The 12,273-nt window shown below is 50.4% G+C and overlaps 2 protein-coding genes across 8 annotated transcripts in view; one reads left to right on the top strand and one right to left on the bottom strand.

Moving 5' to 3' along the window:
• Positions 1–7,395, top strand: part of tns2a (tensin 2a) — a 46,910-nt gene extending 39,515 nt beyond the window's left edge. For 3 of the 4 annotated variants that reach the window (XM_056422578.1, XM_056422577.1, XM_056422580.1), the window contains exons 20-28: positions 28–1,004; positions 1,472–1,606; positions 2,666–2,761; positions 2,831–2,908; positions 3,861–3,938; positions 4,021–4,189; positions 4,712–4,780; positions 4,960–4,989; positions 5,946–7,395. In XM_056422578.1, coding sequence (XP_056278553.1) covers positions 28–1,004; positions 1,472–1,606; positions 2,666–2,761; positions 2,831–2,908; positions 3,861–3,938; positions 4,021–4,189; positions 4,712–4,780; positions 4,960–4,989; positions 5,946–6,084 — 1,771 coding nt within the window. In that variant the 3' untranslated portion in view covers positions 6,085–7,395. The remainder of the gene's footprint in view (positions 1–27; positions 1,005–1,471; positions 1,607–2,665; positions 2,762–2,830; positions 2,909–3,860; positions 3,939–4,020; positions 4,190–4,711; positions 4,781–4,959; positions 4,990–5,945) is intronic. The other variant, XM_056422579.1, reaches the window with a different exon arrangement.
• A 110-nt stretch (positions 7,396–7,505) lies between these two features.
• Positions 7,506–12,003, bottom strand: LOC130199485 (transmembrane protein 106C-like). Of its 4 annotated transcripts, none has more exons than XM_056423018.1 (8): positions 11,937–12,003; positions 11,518–11,727; positions 11,194–11,257; positions 9,979–10,138; positions 9,459–9,599; positions 8,762–8,811; positions 8,622–8,675; positions 7,506–8,326 (listed from the first exon to the last, which is right to left on the bottom strand). In XM_056423018.1, exons 2-8 carry the CDS (start codon positions 11,717–11,719, stop codon positions 8,173–8,175), a joined length of 825 nt encoding a protein of 274 aa, XP_056278993.1. In that variant the 5' UTR covers positions 11,720–11,727; positions 11,937–12,003; the 3' UTR covers positions 7,506–8,172. The 4 variants fall into 4 exon arrangements, with proteins under 4 accessions (XP_056278993.1, XP_056278994.1, XP_056278992.1 ...); XM_056423019.1 differs by having other exon boundaries at positions 11,992–11,998; XM_056423017.1 differs by having other exon boundaries at positions 11,518–11,773; positions 11,937–11,990.
• Positions 12,004–12,273: the final 270 nt, after the last annotated feature.

Below are 12,273 nucleotides of genomic sequence, written 5' to 3'. Positions count from 1 at the left end.
TATTAATCACACGTGTTTCCCGTGAAGCTCCAGTCCAGGAGGGAGGGAGTACGAGATCCGGACCACGGACATCATCGGCAGTGACTACGAGGCCCCGGGGCCCCTGGACGGACGCCATGGCGCTGACCTCATCGCCCGGGAATCCCCGGACAGCCAAAGAAGCGTCACGGAGCCGGCCCCCGCCGCGCCGCCAAATACACCGGCGGCGGAGAAACAACCGCCTCCTTTGGAGTCCGCGGCGGCGACCTCATCGACCCCAGGGCTCTGCCGGGCCCCCTCGGCCCCCGGCCCCCGGTCCTCAGAGGCTGCCGCTCTGCCGGCCACGCAGGCGGCGCCTCTGATCCAAGGCGACGGCAGCGGCGGCGGCTTGCCAAGACCAGCACCGGTCCCTGGGTCTCCTCCCGCCGGGGGGCCACACCCAGATATCGCAAAACCCGCGTCGGCCCCCGCCTCCCCGCCGCCCCCCGGCAGCACGGAGGGCTCCCCGGTCTCCGACGCCCCGGTTCCCGGCTTCGCCACGTTGAGTCGGAGGCTGATGCTGAGCGGGCCCGACCCGCACCACCAGAACCACCTCCATCAGCCGCAGCACGGGCCCCCCCCGCACCACCTCCACCCCCCCGGCACGGAGCCCGCCTCGGCTCCGGACCCCACCAGGAGGCCCTGCTCCTCCGCTCACCCCCCTCAGCTCTCGCCGTCCTCTTACTCCTATTACTCCACCGTCTCCATCCCCCTCCCCCACCCACAGCCGCCGCTGCCAGAGAAGCGCCACTCGCCCGCCGACGGGGCGGGAAGCCCGAAGCCGGCGCCGCCCGCCCCCGCCGGCGCCGCCCAGCACCAGCTCCACGTCACGTTCTCTCCCACCGTGGGGGAAATTGCGCCCCCCGCAGGCGAAAACGGAGCGGCGCCGTCCGCGACGGAGAGCGAGAACGCGAATCGGGTCAGCGTGAAGTTCGTCCAGGACAGCTCGAGGTTCTGGTACAAGCCCGGTATCTCCAGAGAGCAAGGTAGGCCCGCTGCTCCTCTTCTCAGCGAGGAGCGCCGCGGTCACAACTCAAGCTTCGAGTTCACTCGCCCGACTGTTTGTGGCTTTTCGCTTCTTTCGCGCCTTAGAGGGGGCGGGGCTTAAAGGGGGCGGGGCTTTACTCCATGGAAACAGTCATCATCTCCTTCATCCACCATGAAGAACTAACCACTAGTTCTGCTTCATACTTGTTAAGGACGTCCCACACACGTCTGAACATCTAAGTTCATAACATTAATATCATATATATATGTATATATATATATATAAATATGTATAAATATATATATTTATATAAATATATATTTATATATATTTATCAACATATATATATTTATATATTTATAAACATATATATATTTATAAATATATATATATATATATAAACAATTCTCAACGCTTTCGGTGTGAACGCAGCTTTAAGTTTTCTCTGCGTCTCGTCGTGTTTAGCCATCGCCGTCCTGAAGGAGCGCGAGCCGGGCGCCTTCCTCATCCGGGACAGCAACTCCTTCCAGGGGGCGTACGGCCTCGCCCTGAAGGTGGCCACGCCCCCTCCCAACGCCAACAACAACCACGGCGGCAAAGGTAAAGACTCCTCCTCCTCCTCAACGTGTTCACGCAACATTCCAGCGCTCTTCTGGTAACATTAAGTGGAAATGTTTTGGAAAAGCATCCTAGAACGAGGAGATAGGAGCTCAGTTTCTCCTTAAACGAGGAGATAGGAGGTCAGTGTCTCCTTAGACGAGGAGATAGGAGCTCAGTGTCTCCTTAAACGAGGAGATAGGAGCTCAGTGTCTCCTTAAACGAGGAGATAGGAGCTCAGTGTCTCCTTAAACGAGGAGATAGGAGCTCAGTGTCTCCTTAGACGAGGAGATAGGAGCTCAGTGTCTCCTTAAACGAGGAGATAGGAGCTCAGTGTCTCCTAAACGAGGAGATAGGAGCTCAGTGTCTCCTTAAACGAGGAGATAGGAGCTCAGTGTCTCCTTAAACGAGGAGATAGGAGCTCAGTGTCTCCTTAGACGAGGAGATAGGAGCTCAGTGTCTCCTTAGACGAAGAGATAGGAGCTCAGTGTCTCCTAAAACGAGGAGATAGGAGCTCAGTGTCTCCTTAGACGAGGAGATAGGAGCTCAGTGTCTCCTTAGACGAGGAGATAGGAGCTCAGTGTCTCCTTAGACGAAGAGATAGGAGCTCAGTGTCTCCTAAAACGAGGAGATAGGAGCTCAGTGTCTCCTTAAACGAGGAGATAGGAGCTCAGTGTCTCCTAGACGAGGAGATAGGAGCTCAGTGTCTCCTAGACGAGGAGATAGGAGCTCAGTGTCTCCTAGACGAGGAGATAGGAGCTCAGTGTCTCCTAGACGAGGAGATAGGAGTTCAGTGTCTCCTAGACGAGGAGATAGGAGCTCAGTGTCTCCTAGACGAGGAGATAGGAGCTCAGTGTCTCCTAGACGAGAAGACAGGAGCTCAGTGTCTCCTAGACGAGGAGACAGGAGCTCAGTGTCTCCTAGACGAGGAGACAGGAGCTCAGTGTCTCCTAGACGAGGAGACAGGAGCTCAGTGTCTCCTAGACGAGGAGATAGGAGCTCAGTGTCTCCTAGACGAGGAGACAGGAGCCGGCCTCTGATGACGCGTGACTCCTCCCTCAGCGAGCGACCCTCTGGAGCAGCTGGTCCGGCACTTCCTCATCGAGACCGGCCCGCGGGGCGTGAAGCTCAAGGGCTGCCAGAACGAGTCTTACTTCGGTACGTTTGACTCCACGGGGACTCTGGGCGTCTCTCTCTCTCTGTAACTCGCTCCCTGCCGCCCAACAGGGAGCCTGTCGGCGTTGGTCTACCAGCACTGCATCACGCCCATCTCGCTGCCCTGCGCCCTGAGGCTCTCGGAGAAAGGTCGTTGTCTTTGTCTATAAAGATATTAAAACGTTGCACAAACAATGAGAAGAGTGTCAAGAAACGATTCATCTCCTGTTGTTTTTGAGATGTTCTGATTCTGCTTTCACTTCTTTCGGTTAACTGAGCAGAAAGCTAACAGCAGATCCATGAAATGAAGACTCGGGAATCCGGAGTTGAGATTCGGGTCTTCCGTATAAATCTTTGATATCGTAAAACTGTGGAGACGTAACATGACATAACCTTTCACACTGTCCACACGGAGACTTCAACAACACTATGATCAACACAAAGCCATCATGCCAGAGATTACAGCAACATGAACCTCCTGACTACCTAATAAGCGTCTATTGCTACAGCACAATATTACACTATAACAGTGACTACACAGATATGTACATGTTGCATACATAGATACTCACAGACGTAGCACCTCAAAGGCTTTCAGGCAGTCAAGAGGAAACGTTGCAGCAGAATGAGCTTCAGTAGAAACGTGAAATAGGAACTAACTAGAAGGGGCACTTGGTAGAGCGCATACCTTCGCATATCACAAGATTGGGCATTGCATTATGAACATGTTGGCATTAGTTGCATGACAACTGGATACAAATTGACCGTGCTATGGTAAAAAGAAGATTTTGACCTTTTCATGACCTTGACCTTTGACCCGATCTATCCCAAAATCTAATCAAATGGTCCCCAGATAATAACCAATCATCCCACCAAATTTCATTCGATTCGGTTTAATACTTTTCGAGTTATGCGAGTAACACGCATACAAATAAATAAATAAATACACGGCCATCAAAACATAAGCTTCTGCATTTTCAATGCGACGGTATCTACGGGAAGAGAGGAGGGACACATCCAAGAACAAACAGGGCAATTGCCTTCTACACCACGTGGCGCCTCGAATGCAACACGTGACACTGTTGTTATTCCATCCTCTCAGATCTCATCGGGGACGGGCCGGAGAGCCAATCGGTGAACAACGTCAGCACGGCCGCTGACCTGCTGAAGCAAGGAGCAGGTGACCTCTGACCCTAAACACAGACACACCTGTAGAGGCGGGGCCATATCATGCTCACCTGTCCCCCCCCCCCCCCTCTCAGCCTGTAACGTCCTGTACCTGAACTCGGTGGAAACGGAGTCTCTCACCGGCCCCCAGGCCATCGCCAAGGCCACCGACTCGTCCTTGGGCCTTGACCCGCGTCCCGCCGCCACCGTGGTCCAGTTCAAGGTCACGTCTCAGGGCATCACGCTGACGGACAGCCAGCGCCGGTGAGACGCCGGGACGGAGATGGAAAAGTCGTGGAATCTGTAAAATGGTTATTTTCAGGCCTGGAAAAGTCCTTGAAGACAAAAAAGTTTGGGGAAAGTTATGTGTTATAAACGCTGAGTTCTAAATAATGAATCAGCTTTTAAAAGAACGACGCTCTAATTATAAGACGGCATCTCAAACGAGGAGATAGGAGCTCAGTGTCTCCTAAAGGAGATAGGAGCTCAGTGTCTCATAAAACGAGGAGATAGGAGCTCAGTGTCTCCTTAAATGAGGAGATAGGAGCTCAGTGTCTCCTAAACGAGGAGATAGGAGCTCAGTGTCTCCTAAAGGAGTTAGGAGCTCAGTGTCTCCTTAAATGAGGAGATAGGAGCTCAGTGTCTCCTAGACGAGGAGATAGGAGCTCAGTGTCTCCTGAGACGAGGAGATAGGAGCTCAGTGTCTCCTTAGACGAGGAGATAGGAGCTCAGTGTCTCCTAGCCGTCCCCCGTAGCCTTCAGTCGATGACGTCTCTCTTCCTGCAGGCTTTTCTTCCGGAGACATTACCCAGTGGGCAGCGTGACCTTCAGCAGCATCGACCCCAAGGACCGCAGGTAGGCAACAACAACAACAACAACAACAAGTCTCTCCCGTAGATTCCTGTTGTGATTTCCTCGCCGCCGCTCACCGCCACACTCACGATCATTCGCTGCATGGACCGCTTCGGCCTGTTGTGTTACAGTGTGTGTGTGTGTGTGACCGAGTTTGGTTTCTCTCTCTCTGTTGGCCTCAGGTGGACTAACTCAGACAACGCCGCCGTTAAGTAAGTGCTCTGCATGCCAGTAATACGAAACATTTAAAAAAGGGTGTGTGTAGAACAACCCACACACACACACACACACACACACACACACCCCGTGGCTGAGAAGTGACATCCGAGCCTCTGCATGGCATCAGGTTGCGTGCGTGGCAAACATGATTGAACGATGCCCATCCAGTGTTGCGTAACACTGACGATGTCATTGAGTCTGAAGACGAGAGGAACGGAGAAGAAATGAGGAAGAAACATTTGACGAGTCGGATGTAAACAGTTTTTCTCTCCTTCGATTCGTGACTAAAGGTCAAAAACATCGGGAACATATTTCCTTCATCCCTTTTTAAAAGGGGAAAATGTTTTATCTGGTGAAGAAAATATTAATATTCCGTTTTTGCCAGAATAGGTTTTACGTTTTTGGGTTATTTTAATTTCACCGTGTTAACCTCACGGTCCACGTTACGCCTCAAACAACACAGAATTATTAATTGACCTGATATGGCTTTACTCGGCTGTAATCTTTACATACAGCGTGGCAAACCAAGGGAGATATTTTTATTATGTGGAGAATCCACTATTTTAATGTGTAATAAGTCATATTATTATGAGCGTGTGTTGCTCTCCAGCCTCCTGTGGCTGAAATGAGTATTACAACAACAAACACTAAAATGATGATGATTTTTATGACGATCATCATCACGTTACCGCGGTTTCACAAGAACTACGGTGGCCCACAGGTAGCATTTAAAAAAAGGCACAAATAGTCCAAGAGCCAGCGTTTCGTTTGTCCGCTCTGGGCTCCTGTAGAAACAGTCTAAGTTTCAGTAACGACACGCTGGCCCTTTAAGTAAAAAACAAACAGTTTAGGTCAGACCTAGACAGTGGATCGACATTATTTTTTCTCTCATGACTTTCCAGAGCTTCCTCTCAGTAACGTGTATCCCCCCCCCCCCCCCCCCTCTCAGGGTGTTCGGCTTCGTGGCCAAGAAGCCGGGCAGCTTGGCCGAGAACGTCTGCCACCTGTTTGCCGAGTTGGACCCCGAGCAGCCGGCCTCCGCCATCGTCAACTTCATCAACAAGGTCATGTTGTCTCAGCGCCGCTAGAGGGGGACCCCCGACAGACCCCCCGACAGACCCCCGACAGACGAGGGGCCGAGTGCCGGGACGCTAACGCCACCAGTGTCGGCCATTTTGAAGGAAAATCTAAATCATAGCGGAAGTCGACGTGGAGTCAGACGCCCAGTCGGTGTTTGTTTCATCACGTCATATTAACCCCCCCAAAAAACCCTCATATTCTAATTTGTTTGACTGCTTTCCTGAGTATTTAATACCAGTCCTGAGTCCAGGCGTGCGGGTATTGTGCGTTCCGATAGCCGTGCTACGAAACTCATTAGTATGCAGGAAAGAAACATGTTTAATATCCGTCCCGATGCGTCGCAGGTCAGAAGGTGGATATTTGTGGTCTTTTTCTGGCCGTCCCGACCCACCAGTCCTTTAGCGGGGGGGGAGCACCGTTGAGGGCAACTGCAGCGCGGACCGACAGAACAAGGGCGCCATCGTGGAGCTCGCAGCTCGAGATTCCAGACACTTCAGGTCCTCCAGTCATGTCGCCGGGTACCCAGAATGCTTCACTTCGTGGCTCAATACAGGTTTTATCATCCAGGTCCAGCAGACAAGACTTCAGCTTCAAGGACACGCACCAAGAGGACCGTCCACGACCTGGAATCACAATCGACAATCGTGGGGTCCCCCCCCCCCCGAAATCTCATGGACACTTAATAATCGGAGCGAGAGACGGAGACGTGAATGAGTTTAACAAGTGTGTGTTTGAGGGAGATCAGGAGATAATGTCGGGTCAGGGAGTCGGTAACGTCCGTTCTTAAAAAGTAAATGTATGTGTAACGGGGGAAAGCTCGACGAGGAAACGGAGTTTCACCATTTGAGTGAAATGTTTGGTGTACAAATTCATTCTGAAACACACCCACCCACCCAGCTAACAGAGAGGGGACCGGTAAATACACACACACCCACAAAGAGGGGACCAGTCCACAGGAGTTGAGGACCGGTAGGACACACGAGGCCTCGATGGCCTGAAGACTGACGCACTTAACCAAAGACAAGCACTCTTGTATTAATAAGCTTTTTATCCAGCTATATTTTTGTACTTATTGCATCTATTTAGTGCATTTGCCTTGTTTGGTATAAAAAAAGAAAACCTAGAAAAACACTTGTTACAGCGATAATATATTGCCTGTTTTCATGTCTGTATTATGTAGTAATATATTTTCACATGCAGCTATAGGACAACGTATGAGACATTTAAAAAAAGGAAACATTTGTATGTTTGAAAAAGGACATTATGCCATTTTGTATGCAAACATTTTTCAATTAAACTGAAATAATTTGGTACCTGAAGTGTTTTTGGAGTCAGATTATTTTGGGTTAACAGGGTGCAGTATTGATTGTAAATTCATTTTCAGGTTTCCAGTGATGTCATCAGGGGTAAAAAAAAGAAAACAAGCAGCGGGGTTCATCATTAGTTTTATTTATTCACACGTCTCTTTAATTGCATCACAATATAAACAGTTCTAAAAACTGGTAAAAATCTTCAGTCGCTTTAACAAAACAAAAAATTAACAAAAATCACAATTGCCCCGAGTCACATTTGTTGTGACATCATTTGAGAATACATGGATGTGAAGTCACTTGTTCCTGGTCCGACGTCCCTTTGGAGGTTTGACTGAAGCCCAGAAGGACCGGTTGGATGCTGGACCTGATGCTCCTCAGTCTGGAGCCTGATTGGTTCAGCAGCTGTGACTCATGAGGAATCACCTGGAATCTAAAACCAGTGACAACACTTTATGTCACATTCTAAAAAACATCCACGATGCGTTCATGGACCCCGTAAAGCAAACGAATGCTTCAGTTAAAGTGTCCACAAAAAAAAGAAATGATCCTTCCTTTGCATCAACAGCAGATTTCAGTCATCTGGGTGTGAACCAATAAAGTGGCGGGGAAACATTGAAGCCCCGCCCCCTGAAATATGACGCCTTCAGTAATGTGCAGTTTTGTTTTTTTTAAAGGGAAAAAAAGGCACAAGTTAACACGATAGTTTTGTCTCACGAGAAAGAATCCTTTGGTTTTCGTCCCCGCTGGTTTCAAAGCGACCTCCAGAGGACGGGTCTGATCCGCTTACAGAAGGAGAGGCGAGGAGGAGGAGGAGGAGAGGGAGGGGGGGAGCCGGTCGGCCCGGTAGCGCGTGGTGTTGGAGCCGCAGTCGATGTAGCGGTACGCCTCCAGGCTGTTCTGGGACGAGCGCACCATGGACGACGTCTTCACCGTGGTCCTGGAGGCAGAGGGGATACATTTACACAAATAAAAACATGTTTCACCACACAAGTCACTTCCTCTGGACCGAGAATAACTTTATTAATACTTCTGCATGTCAGACTAGTTTAGTCCTCTTGGATTTAAACGGTAATGTTCTAAAGAAGCGCTGCATCGTTCTGCCGTATCCTCTCATGTCCCAAGAAAAACAACAAGTTCAATTTCTTTTGGGACAGAAGTGTCTTTACGAGTCGAGAACCAGTCCTTGATTAAATGGAGCAGACTTCTCCCAGTCCACAGGACGAGGTACTTACTGCATACAGACCACGATGTTGTGGACCTTGATGCTCGGCATGGTGCAGAAGGCGCTGGACAACAAAGGAAGAGTTGGAGCGCAACGTTAACGGATAAAACGGATTTGGGTCACATTGCGTTTCCACGGGGGAGGACTTACTAGACGTACGGCGCGCTGCTGCCGATCTCCACGCTGACGGTGAAGTTCACCTGCAGGAGACAAAGAGACGTCACTCAGAGAGGCGAAGAAGAGGAGGAGGCTACAGTTTAGTTCCACTTGGATGGAAATCCAAAGCCAGGAGCGTGTTCCCTCCTCGGCTCCCAGAGACACGATCTTTAAAGGTGTACGTCGCAAACCCCTCGACCAATCAGATGGCTGTAAACACAGAAGCCGAGTACTGCCGAAAGCTGAATTAATTTAGTCGACAATGAAAGAAAATAGTGAGAAATGTCCGCCCCGGTTTCTCAAAGTCTTTGAACGCAACATAAAAAAAGAAGAAGGATCATCTCCGCGGTCGGGAAGCAGAAAACAGATTTTCTTACTATCTGTTGCATTCAAAATGACCGGAACGAACAGATTCTCAATAGTTTATAGAATATATGTTTCTGTCCATTGAAGGATTTATTGCTGCAGCTTTGTATATCTGTCATCATTAGAAGGCGCCAGGACGGGGCGTGGACTACAGTTCCCATAAGGCGGTAGAAGAGGAACGTGGTGTGGGCGGAGCCAGAGACACAATGACGGCGGCCTCGTTCTTATGATGTTGTTGTTGTTGTCGTGGCCTAACAGGATCGTTGGCCTCCTGACCTTTGCCCCGGGAGCAGCGATAGCGTTCCCAAAGCAGAGAGAGCAGTACCTGGCTCTGGCTGAGCGGCAGGATGGTGGTGACGCGGTCCAGCTGCTGGGTCCCGATCACCGTCTTCATGTACAGAACCTGGCAGCTCACGCTCTGCACCAGCACCGAGAAGAAGTTCGGGTTGCTGAGGTTCAGCGTGCTCTGGGGGGGGAGAGAAAGAAAGAAAGAAAGAGAGAGAGAGAGAGAGGAAGAAAGAGAGAAAGAGAAAGAAAGAGAGAGCGAGGGGAAGAAAGAGAGCGAGAGGAAGAAAGAAAGAGAGAGAGAGGAAGAAAGAAAGAGAGAGCGAGAGAAGCATCAAGCCAGGAAACGCAGCTCCGGTGGACCCCGTTGGACTCGGGGGTCTCACCTTAGACCACCGTGTGAGGCCTGAGACTCGAGGCCTGAGACGAGGGAGCTGCAGATAAATCTGACTCGCCACACAAAGTAGATCTCAGAAGTTGAATTTCAGGATTCAGAGAAACAACCGAAGCCTCAGTTTGATCAGGCGTTTCTATTCTTATGGCCGGGGAGCGAGACCTACAGTCATGTTCATGAGGACGTTCATGTTGGAGGGGTTGATGCGCACGGTCACCGAGTGAATCCCGTCATCCACCACCACCACGGAGCGAGGGAAGAGGAAGAAGGCCACGAGGGAGGAGGCGAGGAGGCACAGCACCACCGACAGAACCACGTACAGCTTCCTGAGACACAGAACACACACCGAGGAGACGACACCTTAGAGAACCACAGGACATGAGACCCTCCGAGGGCAGCGTGGTGGTTTACCACAGGTCAGAGGTCAGATGTTAGTCGTCACTCAGAGCAACCACGGTGGACTTTTATTTCTTATTTATGAAGGCGCTAGTTCATAAGATAAAGACTAATATACACTGTAAACGTTATTTTAAAAGTAATTCACAACAAATCGGCTATAATAAATGACATCATTTAAAACTAGAACGGGCACTCGGTAGAGCGCATACCGTCACATATCACAAGATTGGCCATTGAATTATGAACATTTTGGCATTAGTTGCCAATTGGATAAAAGTTGACCGTGCTATGGTAAAAATAAGATTTTGACCCTTTCATGACCTTGACCTTTGACCCGATCGATCACAAAATCTAATCAAATGGTCCCCGGGTAATAACCAATCATCCCACCAAATTTCATGCGATTTGGTTTAATACTTTGAGTTATGCGAGTAACACAACACAAGGTAATAAGTCAAGACCCTACTCGTGGCCCTGAGGGGGCCACCCCGTGGCTCTGGCCCTGCAAGGGGCCACCCCGTGGCAGGAAGGCGGCCCCAGAGCACCCATCATTGTTACGGCAGGTCAGAGGTCAGCTGTCAGCTCTTAGTAGTCACTTGTTTCCTTTCGTAATTATTTTAGAGTAATTTACAACGATCAGCTAGAATAATTTCAATAAGTCACTTATTTAATGTAGAATTTTAGTACCTCTGGCCGATAACCCTTTGTGGGAGGAGCCTGATCCCCGTTAAAGCTCCATTTACTAACCTATATAACCTTTCTACAGGGTGCTGTGATGGTACGCAGGTGTGTTTGTTGTCTGTATACACTGCGCTCCTCCTGGGTGACGTCAGCGGGGCATCCAAGGTGCGCACAGGTGTTCTGCGCACGGTCATTCGTTTGTTTCATTCGTAAAGACAAGAAGGTGGCTCAAGAGCCCGTCATTAAACCCCGCTTTACGGCAGCTGACCTGTCGCAACAACACTACCGTCGTGTGACTCACGTTCTCTGGGGCCGCAGCCGTTGGTCGCTGTACGGGATCAATGCGACCAGTTCATTGACTTGACCTATCGGGAGGGAGATAACGGGTCACGTGACGTATCGATCCGCGTCTCTCGTCCAATACAAGCCTCTTTGGGACACGGGACCCTGAAGAGTTTAATCACTACCATGCGATTGAGATTAAAGTCTTCAGTAACACTTTTTAGCCTGAAACTAAATAGTATATAAGCGTTTAACACTGACGTCACACACATCTCAGGTTTACATTTAATTAGCGGTCCCTTTAGTCCAGGTGCGCGTAGCTTTTCTTGCGCAGTTCACTCACCGGAGGGTATCCGCCCGGTGCCTTGGCACGTCGGACAGGTGATGCTGTCCCGGCCGGTGAACTCCACGTAGGGGAACTGCGCGATGTCCTCCCGCCGGACGAGCCCGTCCAGAGAGTCGTTGTCCGAGTCCTCCTCCCGCCGCTCGCACTGCCGCCTCTCCGGCAGCGGCGAAGGGCCGCCGCGAGACCACCGCGTTCCCATGGCGACGGCTACAGGCGCGACAAGAGCAAACACCAACCGTCAAGCACGAGCGGTCTGCATGGGGCGAGATGAGCGCGAGACGTTCGGCGACAGCAGAGAGGAAACGTCAACGGACGGCAGTGTTGCTCGCGCGCGCCGCTTCCTTTGCTAGCTTGTTTGCTAACGCGCGAGCTCCGGATGTAACCGCTCGGGACGTCAAGTCCACTTAATTACACACATTTAGCTCCACTGAACGTGTCCACCGGCGGTCATGTTGTGCTGCCTTCACCTACAGCTGCGTGCCGCCCTCTTTTTATGCTTCTTCTTCTACTGCTTCTTCTGCTGCTTCTTCTTCATATTATTCTTCTTCTTCTTCTGTGGTGTTTTGCGACAGTTTACAGCCTATCCGTTGCATTAGCGCCCCCTTCCGGTCCCAGCTATGCGGTGTTCCCCATCAGACACATTCTGCTCTCATTGAACCCCACTTCGGTTTATTCTTTAGCTCCCTTCCTCTCATCCCACCATTTATTTATTTATACATATATTTTCGTGCAAGATATAGATCAACGTCTTTT

The sequence above is a fragment of the Pseudoliparis swirei genome, chromosome 9 (assembly GCF_029220125.1).
Source record: "Pseudoliparis swirei isolate HS2019 ecotype Mariana Trench chromosome 9, NWPU_hadal_v1, whole genome shotgun sequence".
Taxonomy (NCBI): Eukaryota; Metazoa; Chordata; class Actinopteri; order Perciformes; family Liparidae; genus Pseudoliparis; species Pseudoliparis swirei.
Note: the sequence above shows the minus strand (reverse complement) of the source record. Positions and strands in the feature narration are given on the sequence as shown.

Excerpts from the sequence above, each read along its gene's own strand:
- LOC130199485 (XM_056423018.1), bottom strand. The coding sequence starts at position 11,719 with ATGGGAACGCGGTGGTCTCGCGGCGGCCCTTCGCCGCTGCCGGAGAGG. Across the intron at positions 9,600-9,978 it reads ACGTCCTCATGAACATGACT|AGCACGCTGAACCTCAGCAA; the intron begins GTAGGTCTCGCT and ends CTCCCCCCCCAG. Across the intron at positions 8,812-9,458 it reads TGCCGCTCAGCCAGAGCCAG|GTGAACTTCACCGTCAGCGT; the intron begins GTACTGCTCTCT and ends TGTCTCCTGCAG.